The following is a 17843-nucleotide window of genomic DNA, read 5'->3' on the forward strand; positions in this document are numbered from 1 at the left end:
TTCATTTGCACAAAGGATTTGAGGGACATGACTCCTGCCACACACACACTCTATTAATTGTGTTCAACTTGATTTGCCAATTTCTACATGAATCACTAAGCTCTGATCTTGCCTGTCCTGGGGGAGGTCAGTGGGCTTGTGTCTTCTTTACAGAGATACTTACTCATTCTTCCTTCCTCCCTCTCTCTTTCACACACACACACACACACACACACACACACACACACACACTCACTCACAATGCACCAAGTATGGGAGGTCATTGGCCAGTTATTAACAAATATGTTGTTCAAAGACGAAAAGCAAATCCCAGCTTCCGACAAGGCACTTAATGCCTCCAAGCCTCGGTTTCCTCATCTGTAAAAGGGGACTTTAACTCTTACTTCACCGGGAGGCATAAGGAGCTAGAGTATAATCAGAGTACATGTGCAGTGCCTGGCATACAGTTTACAGCCTTTACATGGTGACTGCTATCTCTAGATTTATCTTCTAGTATCATTCTTTTGCCTAAATTGGTTCTCAAACCCTAACCAGGGAAATCTGGAATTGGCAGGAGGAAGGTAACCATCTTCCCAGGTCACTGCTGGGTGAGTTCCCAGACTCTGGGGGAATGTGGCCAGCTGCGTAGTTATTGATTATTCCTTTCTTAATGTCAATCCCCCGTGTTGGCGGGTTGCAGCTGGGGTTGTGGGAGAGCACAGAGCAGGAGACGGGAAGAAGCAGGGTAAGGAGGATGGTCCAGTCTGCCCACAGCAGGAGCTTCTGGGCAGCAGGGCGTCCAGGGAGGCTCACTCCACGTTCCGGTACTTGGTGAAGAGGTTGTACAGCACTCGCAGAGTGGACTTCAGGTCACAGTTGACAATGTCTGCACAGGAGATAAAACCCACATGTTGTTTCAGTGGAGTCATGGTGGCCCGAAGGTGGCATGCCCTGTCTCTTCCATCTGCCACCCACCATGGATGTCCAGCATGGTCCTCGATGGGTGCTCACCCACAGGACATCACCCCTTGCCCCTGAGGATTTCCTTGTCCTGCTGGGAGAGAAGAGTATTGCTTTTGGGGTGATTCTGCTGGTGAATTACCTGGAACAGGTGATTGTGGAAGGAGGGGCTGAGTGAGAAGCTGGAGCAGAGGACAGTGAGGGGCAGAGAGGCTGGACACAGGGTCTCACTGCTTACCAAAATAAAGCAGATGCCAGAGTGTTCTGACTTCCCTTCAGAAGCAACATCTGTAAGCCAGTGAGGCACTGTTTCTGACTCTGTCATCTCAAGTCTCACCTGTCCCTGAGAATCCCCCTTTCTCTGCCTCCAGCCCCCACCACTGAGCTCACCATGAGAGACAGAAAGACAGCCTTGGGCTACTGGTGAAGGGTGGTGAATAGGATGCTAAATGGCTCTTTCCCACAGAAGAGAGTGTCCCTCAAAGTACAGGACCAACTGAGCAGAGAAGGGGGCCTCGCCAGGAGGACTGAGTAAACATGTGTTACTGACAGATTCGGATTAAGAATCAAGTAGATAAGAGTTGAGGTTCTGAAAGCAGGCTGGGGAATTAGATTCTCAGGAAAGTTCTACTGGGAGCTTCTGAGCTTTTACACAGCCACTTCTTGTGTCCTTTGCTTCCACCCATTCACCCATCCATCATCTACCGTCCATCCATCCATCCTCCAATTATCATCTTCTCCGGTCCTTCCTCTAACCTTTTACTGGTTCCTTTGCTTTTTTCTTCCCCCATAAGGCTTCCTGTCTGCTCTTAAACCTCTACATTCCCTTCCTTAGAAAACATTGTTTTGAAGAACTGGAGTAAATAGATTTTTAAAAGAAATAAAAAAAGAAGAAGAATTCTGTTCAGTGCAGTAGTAAAATCAGAAGGAAATGCAAAAAGCTTATGACAATGTTAAGTTCAGAAAGGAGAGAGGATTATGTTCAAAATTAGCATGCTGTTGTTAAGTGCCGTCAAGAACAACTCAGCGTGGACTAAACCAAAACCCCAAACCAAACTCAAACCCACTGTCATCAAGCTGATTGAAAAAGACCCTTGTGGTGTAGAGTTTGAGTGTTCATCTAATAACCAAAAGGTTGGTGGTGTAGCTAATGCTTGTTGTTTTTATGTACCGTAGAATCAGAACCGACCCATAGTGACCCTCCAGCGGGGTTTTAGAGGCAGTTAATCACACAGGAGGAGATTGCCCATCTTTCTCCTGTGGAGCAGCTGATGGCCTTGAACTGCGTGCCTTCAGGATTTCAGTGCATATCTGTGAACCTACAGCAGCCACTTTTTTGAGAATGAAGTAGTACTTTAAGGAAAAGAAGAGGGGGGAAAAGAAAAAGAGGCATCTAATCTGTTCAGTTACTAATAATGCTGTAATCTAATGTTTACAATTTTTATACTTCTGTTGTTACTATTCATATAAGCAAAGAAATATTACACTAAAAAAAAGTACAACTATATTTATCCCCTATGACCGCTGGTGGCCGAGTGGTAAGAAGCTGCCCTGTCATCCTATAGGCACACAGTTTGAATCCACCAGCCGCTCCGCAGGAGAAGGATGGGCTGTCTCCTCTTGTGGCTCTGAAAACCCTCTGGAGGGTCAGCTATGGGTCCATTCTGACTTTATGGCAAACAATAACAACACTCTATGAATAAAACTGCTAAGAAACATAACTAAGAATCCTATGTGGTCGAACGGGAAGAAGTCTGTGGAGGGGGAAGGGTGGCACTGAGTTACCATACTGGTTAATACCAGTCTTACAGATGCCACAGATTTGATGGTAGTGAGGTTTTTTGTGTTTGTTATTTTTTTTAGTTTTTGCATTTTTTAAAAGTCACTACAAATTGGAATCAATCCAACAATAAAGTTGGAAGGAACCGTGGGGAGTGAACTCTTCTTTTATTGACCTGCGTTTTCCTCTCTTACTGATCCAGATCAATACATGGTAGTTCATGGTGATGATATGTGTTGCGGTTCATTTCCAAACCCTTCACGAGCCTGTACGTTTATGCATTATGTATCTTTCTGCCTCCACCTGGACTGCCTGAGCTGTTTTGTTTGGCTTCAGTGTGTGGCCCAGTACCTGCCATGCACTGACCTTCAGAAGATATTAACAGATAAGTGAATGAATGACTGCTCAGTGTCCTGGGAGCCAAGGAAGAGAATTCCAGAAAGAGGGGGTGGCTACCGGTGTCCCATGTTCTCCAGACAGGAAGGAGGTTAGGGCTGAAAATAGGTTCCCTGCGACATGGCTCGAGCAGGTGACTTGGGGGGAGATTAAGTGTTAAAAACAGATTGGATCAAGAAGTACAGACAGTCCCCAGGTTACAAATGTCAGACTTAGGAACAACTCATACTTGCCCTTTAACATTAACATAAACTTGCCCTCACACTGAAAGGACTGCGCTGACCCCTATGTGAAACAAACTCTTCATTACAATCACCTTAACTTGCTGCCTGTGCAATTTTTAAATCACTGAAAAGCTTCTGAGAGCTTTCTTGCACTGAAATGAAATAAGAAATGTATGGGCGGGGAGCTCTGGTGGCCTAGTGGCAAGGAGCTGCAACTACAATCCCAGAGGTGCACGGTTTGAATCCACCAGATGCTCTGCCGGGGAAGGAGGGACAATCTCCTCCTGTACCAGTCAGATCTGATTTGACGGTACACGCACACAAAAATAATAAAATAAAATAAAAAAGAAATGTATGGGCATGTTCTAACTCACCTACAAAACTTACTTAAAAGATATACTTAGAATTAGACCTCATTTATAACCAGGACTGCCTTATAGGCAGTGGACATGGGTGCAAAGGAAGAAGGTGGGGACTGAGGAAGGACAGATACAGATAGAGGGAGGCGGGAAGAGTCATCATTTTAAAAGGTGAGTGACCTACAGGCAAACTCAAAAACAAAAAAAATCCTTAGAGGAAAAAATAGGACCAAATTTAGAATCCCTAATCCATGACATGAATGCACTTTTAACCACAACCAGGAGATGATAAACTAGATGATGACTAAGACCTTCTAAAAAATCAAATCCTTGTGTGCATCAAAAATGTCTCCAATAGAGTAAAAAGAAAGCCCAAAGATAGGGAAAATATTTGGCAGTGACATAGCTGATAAGGGACTCATATCTAAAATTTATAGAATTCTCTAGCACTTCAAATAGAAAAAGACAAGCAGTCCAATTGCAAAATGGCAGAAGATATAAAAAGATTCTTCACTAAAGATATTCAGATGGTGAACAAACACATGAAGAAATGCTCATGATCACTAGCTATTAGAGTTGCAAATTAAAATAACAGTGAGATTATCATCTTATCCAAACAACAATGGCACAGTTCAACAGGACAGCGAACAGCAAGTGCTGCCGAGGATGTAGAGAGATTGGAACCCTCATGCACTGCTGGTGGGATTATAAAATGGTACAACCATTATCTGTGGCAGTCTGGGCTTCCTCAGAAGGTTGAAATTAGAAATGACCCAACTATGCCACTCCTGGGAATATATCCTAAAGAAATCAGAGCTGTGGCACAATATACGCATGCACACTCATGTTAATTGCAGCAGCATTATTCACAACAGCAAAGAGGTGGAAGCAGCTCACGTGCCCATCAACAAATGAATGGATAAAGTGTGGTGCATTCATCTAATGGACTATTATACAGCATTGAAAAGACTAAGAACTTGTGAAACTCTACATAACCTTAAGGAGTTTTACAGGATGTCATGCTTAGTGAAATAACTCAGTCACAAAAGGATAAATACTGTATAAGACTATTTATAAAATAAAGAGTTACAGGAGGGGTGACAAGGAGAGAGCATGAAAAGTACGGGTAGATAATGAACACTGAATTGGAACAAGTAAAAGGAAGGTCATTCTGAAAAGAATGGACCAGCAGACACGTGTACTGCAATTAGCAATGAAGAGTGAAAGAATGAGACTGCATTATGTATTGAAGAGGGGGGTGGTGAATCTGTCTGAGTGAATGAAAGACCAATTTCTTTGTATATTTAAAATTACAATTTAAAAAATTGGAAAGCTGTATGCAGAAGACTAAAACAAGATCCACACCTCACTCCATATACAAAAACCAACTCAAGGTGGATCATGCCATCCAAGCAGATATATGCACACCCATGTTTACTGCAGCTTTGTTTACAATAGCAAAGAGTTGGAAGCAGCCTAAGGGCCCATCAACAAATGAATGGATAGAGAAGCTGTGGTATATTTGCACAATGGAATACTATGCTGCATTGAAAAACAACGAACTCATGCAATATTATTCAAAGTGGGTGACCCTGGAGGACATTATGCTGAGTGAAATATCTCAGTCACAAAGGGACAAATACTGCATGGTGCCACTGTTGTAGAATGGGTCTGACATCAGGGTGGGGGTATGACAGAAAAAAACTGGATAAATTATATATATTGTATTGAAACAGATAAGGGAAAGAACAGATTAGAAGTGATATATGATTAGTATGGTTAGCACAGGAATCCAGAATTAAGGTTGCATAGAGAAGTGTACTCGAGGTGGGGAGTAGGGGGGAAGGGACGTGGGAATTGTATACTAATGAAGGAATTTTTTTTCTTTTTTCTCTCTTTGGAGGGGGAAGCGAGCTGGTGGGGAGGGGTGGGAAGGGAGAGAATTGCGGCAATGAATGAATGGAAATCCAAAACCTCTGTAAAAAAAAAAATAAAAAAAAATAATGATAAAGAAAAAGGGGTTGTGAGATAAAGAAAATGTTGACTATAAGAAAATATCTCACATGGATTTTTAAAATGTTTTTATTGTGATTTTAATTAATGTTTTCATTTATTCATTGAACCACCTTTTCCTCCTTTTTTCCTTCTCCCGCCCTCATTCCACTTTGTAACACAAATCCTCTTCCAGTTAACTGTCATACCATAATGCCTAATTATACATTCTTTCAGACAGTCCTTTCTTTCATCTGTTCCAGTACAGAGTTCATCATCTATCCACTCTTTTCCTGTTCTTTCCCTACTCTCTGTGTCAGTCTAACTTTATAACAGTAGTCTTATACGAAATCTGTCCATTTCTGACTGAGATATTTTTCACTCAGCATGCCTTCCAGACTCATTCATGTTATATAGTGTTTTACAAGTTTATTGTTTTTCAATGCTGCATAATATTCCATTATGTGAATGGACCACAAATTTTCTACCCATTTGTTTGAAGATGTGCAGTTGGGCTGCTTCTACCTCTTCCCTATTGTGAGTAATGCTGCAATCAACATGGGTGTGCATATGTCTGTTTGCATCAAGGTTCTGATTTCTTTAGCGTATTCCAAGTAGTAAGATAGCTGGGTCAAATGGTATTTCTATTTACAACTTTTGAGGAAGCAACAGACAACCTTCTAGAGTGGTGGTTCCATTTTACAGTCCCGCCAGCGGTGAGTAAGAGTTCCCATCTCCCCAAATCCTCACCAACATTTGCTGTTTGTTGCCCTGTTTAACTCCCTCCGCGATTGTTGCTGTCAAACTGATTGTTTTAATGCTCACTTTTAAATTTTGTTTTCAATACTTTCATTGAGGGCTAATTAATATATAATCCACTTAAAGTACACAATTCAATAGCTTTCTGTATATTTATAGATATATTGTAGAATATTTATAATCCATTTTAGAATATTTTCATCGTCAGAAAGAAACCCTTTACCCTGAGTTAACATGTTTAATTTTAACTGAAAAGATAGAGGTTTGAGTCTACCCAGAGATTACTCAGAAAAAGGGCCTGCTGATCTGCTCCTGAAAAACCAGCCACTGAACATGCTGTCAAGTGCAGATCTACTGTGACATACATGGGGGCATCATGGCAGGATGAATTTGATGGTGCCTAGTATTTCTCATCAACACCCTGCACTATGCAGATGACACAACCCTGAGTGCTCGAAGTGAGGAGGACATGAAACACTTATTGCAGAAGATGAAAGACTACAGCTTCAACATTTTAACATCAGAAAACAAAAATCCTCACCACCAGACCAGTAAGCAACATCATGAGAGATGGAGAAAAGATTGAAATTGTCAATGACTTCATCATACTTGGATCCACAATCAACACCCTTGATCCCAGCAGTCAGAAGATCAGGAGATGTAGTACACTGGGCAAACTTGCTCTCAGGGATCTCTCCAAATTTCTGAGGATTAATGATATCAGTTTGAAGACCAAAGTATGCCTTATTTAGGTCATGGTCTTTTCAATCACTTGCTAAGCATCTGAGGACTGGACAATCAGTTAGAATGACAGAGGAAGGATCGATGCCTTTGAGTTATGATGTTGGAAAAACCCACTGAATATCCCATAAACTAAATACAAACATGTATGTTTTGGGGAAAGTGTAGCCAGAAATAAGGATGACAAAACTTTTTTTTTTTTTAATATCAATTTTGGGTATGTTGCTAGGAGAGACTATTCCTTGGAAAGAGAAATCATGCTTGGAAAGGTAGAAGGTCAGTGAAAGAGAGGAAGACCCTTAACATGATGGGTTGGTATAGTGACTACAACAATGGGTTCAAGTGTGTCAGAGATGATGAGAATGGCACAGGACAGGACAGGGTTCAGATCTGTTTGTTGTTCTTAGGGTCACTATGAGTCATATTCGACAGCGGTACAGATTAGCTCTCACTCCCCTGTAGTCCTCATATTCCCCCCACTTCTAGCCTAAAGTACCCACTAATCTACTTTCTGTACAGATTTCTCTTTTCTGCATGCCAGCTGTATGATTCTGGTAAAGTCATTCAACTCCTCTAAATCACTCTAATGTGATCACTCTAATCACTGCTAATGGTGGGCAGTATCTTTAGGAAAAAGACCTAGTATCAAGTGCTCAAATGATAGTTTCCTTTCCACTGTCTAATCTTTGCCCATAAGCAGGGTTGCTATATGGGGCCAGGTAATCTCTGCACTACTTAACTTCAGGGGCCATTCACACAGGCTAAGTTCTTCTCTTTGAGAAACTAGAATTGCTTCTTTCTACAGGCCATCACAGCCAGCAGGACCTAGGAAGAAGGAAGGATGTGCCAGCCATGTTTATCCTCTGTCTTATCAAGAAAACTAATGGCCATCCAGGTAGTCCCAGGCGGGACAGCAGGGGGACAAGGGACTGGGCTATCTCAACTAGGAGGGAGGCTACAGAGTCCTTGGAATGAACTGTGACTCTATGCAATTAAAAGCACTGCCTAATACACTGTACCATTAGCAACTCTGTACTGCTCTGGTCCATTCTGCATACTGGTGGAGGGTCTCTCACTGGACACAGACAGGCAGGCTGTGACACTTTGGCTTAGAGACAACCAGAGCAGAGGTTGTCAGGCCAGTGTCCCAAAAGAGACAAATCAGACACAGGCTCTGGGGAGGAGACCGCCTCTGGTTAGAGATAAGAGCTCAGTTTATCCTCCCCTCACCCAGGGCCATTAGAGGACCAGACAAGATGTGCCCGTTGTAGCCAGGCCCTTCACAGATCCATCTGGGAAGCTTCCCTCTTCATCTCAGACTTTCACAGTCACGCTGAGGCCCTTTCTCTGAAGCCTTGCTTTGGGGTCCCTGACCAAGGTAGGACACCTGGTGACCCAGTGCCACCAACTGGTCGAGCCTGGAATAAGCTGAGTTGCCATTCTTTGACTCATAGTCCCCTTGGGTTTTCAAGGCCAGCAATAGCCAGCTGAGTCTTTCTCATGCTTCATCACTCTGACCTTGACTCTTGTCTCCTTCTTTCATAGCTGACTCACAGTAGGTTTTCTTGGGCAGTAAATCACACTGGAGGAGAATGCCCATCTTTCTCTCACAGATCAGCTGGTGGATTTGAACTGCCTGCCTTTAGGTTGGCAGTGCAACTTCTTATCACTAAGCCACCAGAGCTCCCTCATTATTTTACTAACACCTGAAAAAGTCAAATAAGAGGTTCCAGGGATTAGGACACCGTCATTCTGGGGACTCGGCCTACCACATACACTATTACAGAACTTCAAGTACATAAGATAATGACAAGCTATTTTCTCAAATATTTCTATTAATTTACATTCACACCAGTAATTTCTGTTGCTCCACTTCTGTCCCAGTACTTTGAATTACTGGAGCATTAAAGTTTTGCCTCTTTCTGGATCTGTAAGAATCCCTGGTGATGTAGTGAGTTAAGTGCTGGGTGACTAACAGAAAAGTTCATCACTTGAATCCACCAGCTGCTCTGAGATGAGGCAGTCTTCCCCGCTGTTAGGACTTAAAGCCTGGAGACCCCATTGAGGGTCACCATGAGTTGGAAGTGACTAGACAGCAGAGGGTCTGGTTTTAGTTTTGCTCTGCTATTACACACTATCTGGCAGGAGATCAATTTCATATATTACTGGTCACCAACCAAGTTCTTCCACAAGCTAATCAATCAACTGGAACTAAGCCGCCATCATCCCCCGCCTAAGCTGCCATCGTTGCTGGTAGTAGGTGGGCTCGACCTACTAGACTCTCCATAGTCCACCAGCCTTCTGGCTGTCTAATGGATTCGATTCTGTTGGCACTAGATTCCCAAGTCCCACTCTGCTTCTTCCCTGGTGCCTTAATGAAACTTGATGATGAATGTGCTAGGACACAAGGCAGTGTGGTTTTGGTGTTGTTAGGTGGAATCTAGGCATGAATATAAAATAAAGAAGTGATATCCTGGATAAAAGAAGTCGCCAATTTCATACCAGTAAATAAACTGTGTCACTGGTCATAAACTTCAAGTTGGCTTACACTATTGAGAGTGCTAGGAGATTATGGAGCCAGGGCAGGATGGGTCTTTTAAAATGCAAACCTAAAGCTTCCCAATAGGCTCCAAGGTACAAAAAAAGCTTTAAGTGTCAAACAGCACAGAATGGATTTTCTTTAAAAGATATCTAAAAGCATGCTGCCATGAATGCTTCCACCACAGTAAATTCGACTGTGAAACACACTCCCTCACACTCGTGTCACTTATAAACTTTATGGCATTTACTACTGAATCTCACTTTTCAGGGAGAAGACAGAAACTTAGAGGGAGTATGGGATGCACCTCTCAAAAAAGTCCAATTTTACAAAATACAATTTCAGTTCTCCTTTGTGCACTGGAAATTTTCGGCATGGGCATAATGCCCAGTGTAACAACAAATAAAACAGATGTATTTTTCCATTCACATTGGTCAGGAAGTTTCATATTAAGCAATTCAATCATTGTATAAGAAGTGTTATCTATATGCTGAAATATCCTTATAGGTGGAAACTGAAAAATTGTCTGCCCGGAGGTTACATGCATGCCTGAAAACAAAAGTATCAGCAGAAATACCATCTAATACCAGAACTTCACATTAAGCAGCCCAAGAGAATGGGAGCAGAAATGTTGGCAAGAAGTCATCATCTAGATCTGTCAGACTCAGAAAGTTCAGATTTTCATTATTAGACCACAGATGCTAAGACTCTATTTCTGATGGCATCAGGAGGGTTAGAGTTGCCTCCGCCCAGGCACTAGGCCCCACGGGGCTCAGTTCCGTCTCTGCTGGAGGCCTCTCCCAGGGATGGCCAGGGCCTAAAAACAAGGTGGCAGTAAATGAGAATCAGGGATTGGTCTCTGCTGACTCCAGTTGGGAATTGGAGAGTCAAGGGGCAGAGTCAACCAATTTCTTCATCAGCTTCCTCCCTCCTCTGATTTCCATGCTTTCCCTCTAGTTTTCTAAGTGAAAGCAGTTTCACAGATTCTGGGTTAACCCTCTTTCTTTCTCTACAAGTGTTCCTGATACATCATCCTCTTCTGTCCATTGTTATCATGAAGCAGATTTCCAACTAGAGAACCGTATTTTTGAACTCTAGGTCGGTGCTGGGTCAGTCCGAGGTTCCTAACTTATCAACTTCAGCGTTCCTCAAACCGACATTTTCACTTCCCCTCTCAAGCCTCATTCTCTTCCTGGGCTCCTCAACAATGAAGACGGTGTTCACTTCTAAACATCCAAAGCAAGGCTTTCAACTAGTTAACTCCAGTTTGGCCCCTTTGAAGAACTTGCATTTCTACCCCAAATACACTGAATTAGACTCTTACCATACAGAGTCTTATTCACAGCGCTGCAGGTAATTCTTACAGATCATTGGAACAGTATGGATTCTGATTCAGCATCTCTCTAGGAGAGAAATACAAATTCCTAAGAGATGGATCAGAGATGAACTGGTCCAAATCTCTGATAGAAACATAAGCTTCTCGTCTTTTTTTTTTCCTTTTCATTTTTTAAAAATTATTATTCATTTTAATGAAAATTTAGAGACTTTGGATTTCCATTCATTCATTGTTGCACTTTTCTCCCTGTCCACCCCTCTCCTCCTGTTCATTCCTCAATTTGAAAAAGAAAAGAAAAATTATTTCATTGTTATACAATCCCTCCCTCCAAGTCCACTCCACTATGCAGCTTTCGTTCTGGACTCCTGTCATGACAATAATACCTCGTCATATATACCTTTTAAACAGTTCTCTCATCTGTTTCAGTACGGTAGACATAATTTATCCCATATTTCTCAGTCTATATCCAACCCCTAAGTCAGTGCCGCGTGCCTTCCACATGATCATCCTGGAAAGGGGCTCTGATCAAAGCACTTACTTGCTAACAAAACTGCCATGACTCCCATTGCTTATGGAATTAAGGCCAAACTCCCTGTCTTGGTATCAAGTCTGTCTAGGATCTCACACCAGCTAGCTTCACCGTCCTATCTCAATACTGATTCACAATCCTAATACTCCAACCAAATAGTAACTGCTTACAGTTCTTATTAGGTACCAGGTGCTATGCATTAGATCTCATAATCTCTAACACTGCAACGTACACATTACTAGAAGTCTCATTTTATCGGTGTGAAGAATAGGAAGAATAGAGAGGGTGAGTAATCCAAGGCTGTACTTGGCAGAGTGGCACTGGAACCCAGTGCTGTCTCTCACGGGCTTGGTCACATGCTCTGCTGTCTCAAAAGCTGAGGTCCTCCCTACACTCCAGGTAGGAGTCATCCTGAGATACTCACGTCTCTGGTCTCTTTCTACACTTCAGAGACCTACCTGAATGTAACCTTCACCTTCCTTACCTAGATAGCAGTAAGCTCGCCGCCTTAATTCTCACAACCTCTTTGTTGTACCTTGCCCACAGCCTTTCTATTTTGGTGACTCATACACACTCGTTGCTGACAGCTGCAACCAAATCATAACTGAACCTCGAGCAGGTTTTCAGAGACTGTAACTTGCTCAGAAGGAGATTGCCCATCTTTTCCCCACAAAATAGCTGGTGGATTTGAACCATGTGCCTTTGGGTTGGCAGATGGCAGGCTAGTTCCCACTAATCTCCCAGAGCTCCTTACATTGGTGATTCAGAGGCATCTTGTCTCTCCCATGGCTGGTTGCAAGTATACCCCAAGGTCAGGGGGTTGTCTTGCCCTTGGAATATCATGATCTAGAGGTTATGAGTCTCACTGGACAGTCAGTGAACGAGTCCTTCTATGTGGAAGTTTGGATGGCAAAGCTTGGAGCAGAGTACTGATGGAGTCTGAAAGCAGACCATTCCTATCTTTCACTTGTCTCTAAACAACTTGAAAAGTGCAAGAAAAAGGACTCATGTGTGGCATTCTCAATGTTCCATTTCAATGTAAACAGAAAATGATCCGTAACAGTGTTGACTCATCAGCGGTGGTAAAATGGAATATTTCAGTTAAGTGACAGAAAATAAATATCCATACCAAGTAAGTCTGCTGAAAGAACATGCCACACACATGCACACACTGAGAGAGAGAGAGAGCGCGAGCGCACATGTACAAGTGTGCGCGCACACGCAAAGGAGACAGAGACATATACACAGAGAATACGTGAGGGGTTGCTGGGCCATTTTGTCCCTTTTACATTGTCCCCCAGCCTTATATTTGCAAACCAGATCCCCCAATCAAGCTTCACCCTTGGCTCCCCTGTCAGAACTGGAAGGCAGTTATGCCGAGGGCAGAGCTGCCTGTACTGACATCTGTATCATCTTCCTTCCTTGCTGGCTGGGAGGCAGACCCCTGGCAGGTCAGGCCCCTACCAATGGACAGAAGGACCAAGAAATCTGGGCCCAGGAAGTGCCCATTTGCAGCAGCACACAACATCTGTGTGGGCCCTGGTCCCTCTGGATGTGATGCATGAATTTTCAGGGTCTTCTTCCCCCCACAACTGTGTGATTTATAGCTCACTAAGGGCTTCTTCCAGGACCCAGCAGCTGCTCCCAGTCCCACTTTCCCCCACAAATAGCAAAGAAGGCTTCCGAAAGAAACTCTCCCCTCTGGCCCACACAGGGAGCCTTTCCCTGTGCAGGAAGAAGGTCTCGCCCTCTTGTTACAACCCAGAGCCCAGAAAAGAGGCAGGTACCTTCTGGCCGTGGTTTTGGCTTTTCCAGCCCTCCGTCTTGCATGAGCTCAAAGGCGAAGGAGACATTCAAGACCTGCGAGGAGAAGAGAGACATACAGTGGAAAATCATCATCAGACCCCTGGGGTTCCCTGAGGCTGGGCCTCTGGGAAAAGAAGAAACACTGGAACCAGAGATGGCTGTACTCTGAGGGAGAAAGGTGACTACTGAAATGGTGAGTGTGAGCTTGTTGATCTCGGTCTGCTGTTGACTAAATGCTCCTGGAGAAGTATGACAGTTGTCCACTGCATTCCTGTGTCAACCGCCAGGACTTTACACTCAAGGCTGCCATTGTACATACTTGAAAGGCTCAGACTTCAGCCCTGAGTCAGCGGCAGACAGGGGTTTTGCTTCGGGCCAAGTAACCCTGGCCCAGAGTGCAGGCTGAGGCAGCCTATGAGAGGTCACCACAGCTTGGCTGGGCCTGGACCTCAGATCTGATGTGCCTCACAGCCACCTTCGCTGCCACTTCAAGATGAGGTGAGGCTGGGCTGTGGTGCTTGGGGGAGCATATGGGCCAAGGTGCAGGGGGCGGAAAAGTCTATCCCGGATGCTGTCTGGTATGGGGTAGCTCTTGCTCAGCCCAGCTGCTCATGGGAATGTACACCCACCTCCAGACTCTGAAGACCCTGGGCCAGGGTTAGGGTGGGGAAAGCACCACCTGGGTAGGTGCAGGGGATGTGGCCCAGGACCCCTGGCAGGCCCTCCCCTTACCTTCTGCTCAAAGCTGTCGGGGGTCAGGAAGAAGCTGTGCAGAGGCACAAAGTAGCCCTCGAGGAGTCCCATGAGCAGCACCAGGTACACACCGTCTGCAAACTGGAGGGAGAGCTGGGTGGAGGCACTGGGCTTCTAGCTTCCTAGCCCCACCAGCTCCCCCGGGAGCTCCCTACCCAGGCAGCTGATGGGGGGCTGGAAGCAGAGGCTCAAGGCAGGAGAGCTCACTGTGATCTGTTGCCCTAGGTCTGCCTGGCCTCAAACAGGAGCCACAGCTCTACTGTCATGGATCAAATTGAATCCCCCCAAAATACATAGAAAATGGGGTTGATATTAGTATAGGATCACTTCGTAGGACTGCCAGGAGGGTTGAACCAGTTAACATGGGAAAAGTACCTAGAAGACTGCTTGGCAGGCAGGACGCACTTAATAAATATTAACTACTGCTATTGTTATGTACCATGGACTGCCAAGAAAACAAACAGATTCATCCTGGAGAGGGTTAAACCAAGCTGCTCCTTGGAGGCAAGGATTCTGGGGCTTCGTTTGACATACGTTGGGCATGTTGCAAGGAGGGACAGGTCCTTGGAGAGGGACATCATGCTTGGGAGGGTGGAGGGACGGCGCAAGAGGGGAAGACCCTCTATGAGGTGGATTGATTCGGTGACTGGGGTAATTGGGATGGGGGTGTCAGAGACAGTGCGATTGGCACAGGATAGAGTAGGGTTTAGGGCTGTTGTACATAGGGTTGCTGTGAGTCGCAAACGACTCGACAGCACATAACAACAACAACAACTGTTATTGTTGCTGTTGTGTGCTGTTGAGTTTGAATCCACCTACAGCTGATGCTCCAGAAGGTTTTCAGAGCCTGTAGACCACATAGGAGGAGGATGCCCATCTTTCTCCCGCGGAGCAGCTGGTTGATTCAAACTGCCTGTCTTTGGATCGGCAACATAACTCCTGACCCATTAGGCCACCTGAGCTCTCTCTACTGTTTTTACTATCTGAGAAAAGAGCACTGAGGGCACAACTTACTGGCTCTTGCCAGCAAAGCAGAACTGTACCCTGAGGGCCAAGGCAAAGGCTTAGAGTCCAGCCCCTTCAATAAAACATAGAAGAGTCCAGACAGGTTAGGAACCTGGTCCAAAGTGCTAACAGAGACTGTAGCCTCCTGCTAAGTGCAGAAGACTGCAGGTTTTCCATTTAAGGGAAAGTGAAATTCGTGTGTGCTGGACAGTCAGGATGTATGCAGAGGCAGGGTACAGGGACCTAGGGGGTGAGTGAGATTAGAGGAAGCAGGCTCTCCAGGGTCAGAAGCAGATCCAGAACCCAGTCTGGGAGGCTGAGCAACTAAGTGCTATAGTATTCAAAAGGCCCAAATTATTGGAATCTTCTTAGAAAGCTTAAAACAACAAGATTGAATTGCACACGGGCCTGAGTCGGCTCAGATGCTCTTCCTGGCTGGTGGACCTGTGGTTCGGTCTTTGTCACTGACATAAGAGTTTGAAGATGGGCCTGCTCAAGAGATACTTGAAGCAGCTTCCTCCCTTCTGTCTATGCCTTTAAGGCCTAAACAAGACTCATCCCAGGCTGCCACAGGGTAGACAAGCCAGGGGCACCAGACCCTTGTTACTGCATCAAAATCAAAAGGTCCTTTTACTTAACCTGGCCTCATTTTTCTATATGTTTTAGCTCAGGGGAGAACTTTTGTTTAATGGTTACTCATAGCCAACAAATGGTACTAAGTCAGACTGCTTCCTCTTCCCCATCCCCAACTGCTAGTGCCAGCAATGTGGTGGCACCTGTAAACCTGCTGCCAATGAGTGAATCCTGACTCATGGTGGCCCCATGTATGTCAGAAGAGAACTGTCAGTCGTTGATTATTTGGAAACAGTTACCAAGCATTTCTTCTGAGGTTTCCCAGAACACCAAGCTTTTGGTTAGCTGCTAAGTGCATTAACCTTTTGCACCAGCCAGACTCTAACTTGGGGCTAGGTAGCACTCACAGTGACTCCCTCTGTCGTACTCCCTGCCCCATAAAACCCAAGGTGAAGGTTCCAAGGCCAACTAGAGGAAAGATCACTTCTCCCGAGCATTCCCTGCTCTCCAAAGAGAACATGGAGCTCATTCCAGGGCCCGCACAGACTGGGCTAGATCCTGACTGCAGATCCAGGAATCGTCTTCAGGAATAGCTGGAGTTGCCTAAGTGCTTAAAATAAAGTCACACTTAATAGAGAGTCGTCAAGAATGAAAGGATGTTGGGATATGTTGTTGTTGTTATGTGCCGTCGAGTCGCCTGCGACTCATAGCGACCCTATGTACAACAGCCCTAAACTCCGCTCTGTCCTGTGCCAATCGCACTGTCTCCGACACTCCCATCCTAATTACCCCAGTCACTGAATCAATCCACCTCATAGAAAGCCTTCCTCTCCTGTGCTGTCCCTCCACCCTCCCAAGCATGATGTCCCTCTCTAAGGACTGGTCTCTCCTCACTACATGTCCAAAGTAAGTTAGACGGAGCCTCAGAATCCTTGCCTCCAAGGAGCCACCCGGTTTAACCCTCTCCAGGACAAATCTATTTGTTTTTCTAGCAGTCCATGGTATTCTCAGTACTCTTCTCCAGCACCACAGCTCAAAGGCATCAGTTCTCCTTCTATCCTCTTTGGTCATTGTCCAACTCGCTGATGCATAACAGGTGATTGCGAAGACCATGGCCTGTATCAGACGCACCTTAGTCTCCAGAAAGACACCACTGCTCTTCAGCACTTTGGAGAGGTCCCTAACAGCAGACTTTCCCATGGCAATGCACCTTTTAATTTCCTGGCTGCTGGTGCCAAGACTGTTGACTATGGAGCCAAGCAAACTAAAGCTGTGAACAATCTCAATCTCTTCACCATCCATCCTGATGCTGCCAATTGGTCCAGTGGTGAGAATCTTTGTCTTCTTGACATTGAGCCTCAATCCATATTGTAGGCTGCAGTCCTTGACACTCTGCAGCAGGTGCTTCAGGTCCTCCTCAGTTTCAGCAAGCAGGGTTGTGTCATCCGCATAACGCAGATTGTTAATAAATCGTCCACCAATCCTGACCCCATAGGATAAATTAAATAATCTCTAGGTATCTCCTCAAAGGTTACTTACTAACTACAGAAAAGGACTTCACAGTTAGTTCCACCTTAACAAGCCCTCAAGCCCTCAAAGTTAATTTCATCAGCGATGGGACTGACAGACCAAACTGTCTCCTATGTGATACTCTGAGAGGATCAGAGCACAGACTTACATATTGAAGATGCAGAACTAGAATCTGATCAGAAGGGAAGAAACACAGGGACCTTCTAGAAATTAGTTTATTGTGGTCAGAGCACTTTGAAAATGACAAAGTGAAACTGCAAAGAAAGGCTAAAGAATTATTCTAACAATGAAAAAGAGACTTAAGCAGCATGACCACTCCCAGTAAGCAGTACTACCTAACTTGGGACAGACTGGAAAGCATTATGCTAAGTGAATTAACTCCATCCCATAAGGACAAATACTGTATAAGGCCATTAATTTAGGAATAGATAACTAGTAAAAAGTGTATGAGGATCTAAGGGGGGGGAGCAGCAGGCTGAGGATGGGCGGGGGAGCAGAGGGGTGAGGATGAGGGGGAGGAAATCATAGGAACACACAATTTAATGGGTGGAGGGAGGAATTGGCAAAGGAAATGGGAAAAAT

The 17843-nt window shown here is 44.7% G+C and overlaps 1 protein-coding gene across 1 annotated transcript in view; it reads right to left on the minus strand.

Moving 5' to 3' along the window:
- Positions 1–788: 788 nt before the first annotated feature.
- Positions 789–17843, minus strand: part of PARVA (parvin, alpha) — a 213068-nt gene continuing 196013 nt past the window's right edge. The window contains 3 exon segments of the mRNA XM_006885407.1: positions 789–865; positions 13382–13454; positions 14133–14234. Coding sequence (XP_006885469.1) covers positions 789–865; positions 13382–13454; positions 14133–14234 — 252 coding nt within the window.

This window comes from Elephantulus edwardii, unplaced genomic scaffold (genome assembly GCF_000299155.1).
Source record: "Elephantulus edwardii isolate Elephantulus edwardi_28Jun2011 unplaced genomic scaffold, EleEdw1.0 scaffold00044, whole genome shotgun sequence".
Taxonomy (NCBI): Eukaryota; Metazoa; Chordata; class Mammalia; order Macroscelidea; family Macroscelididae; genus Elephantulus; species Elephantulus edwardii.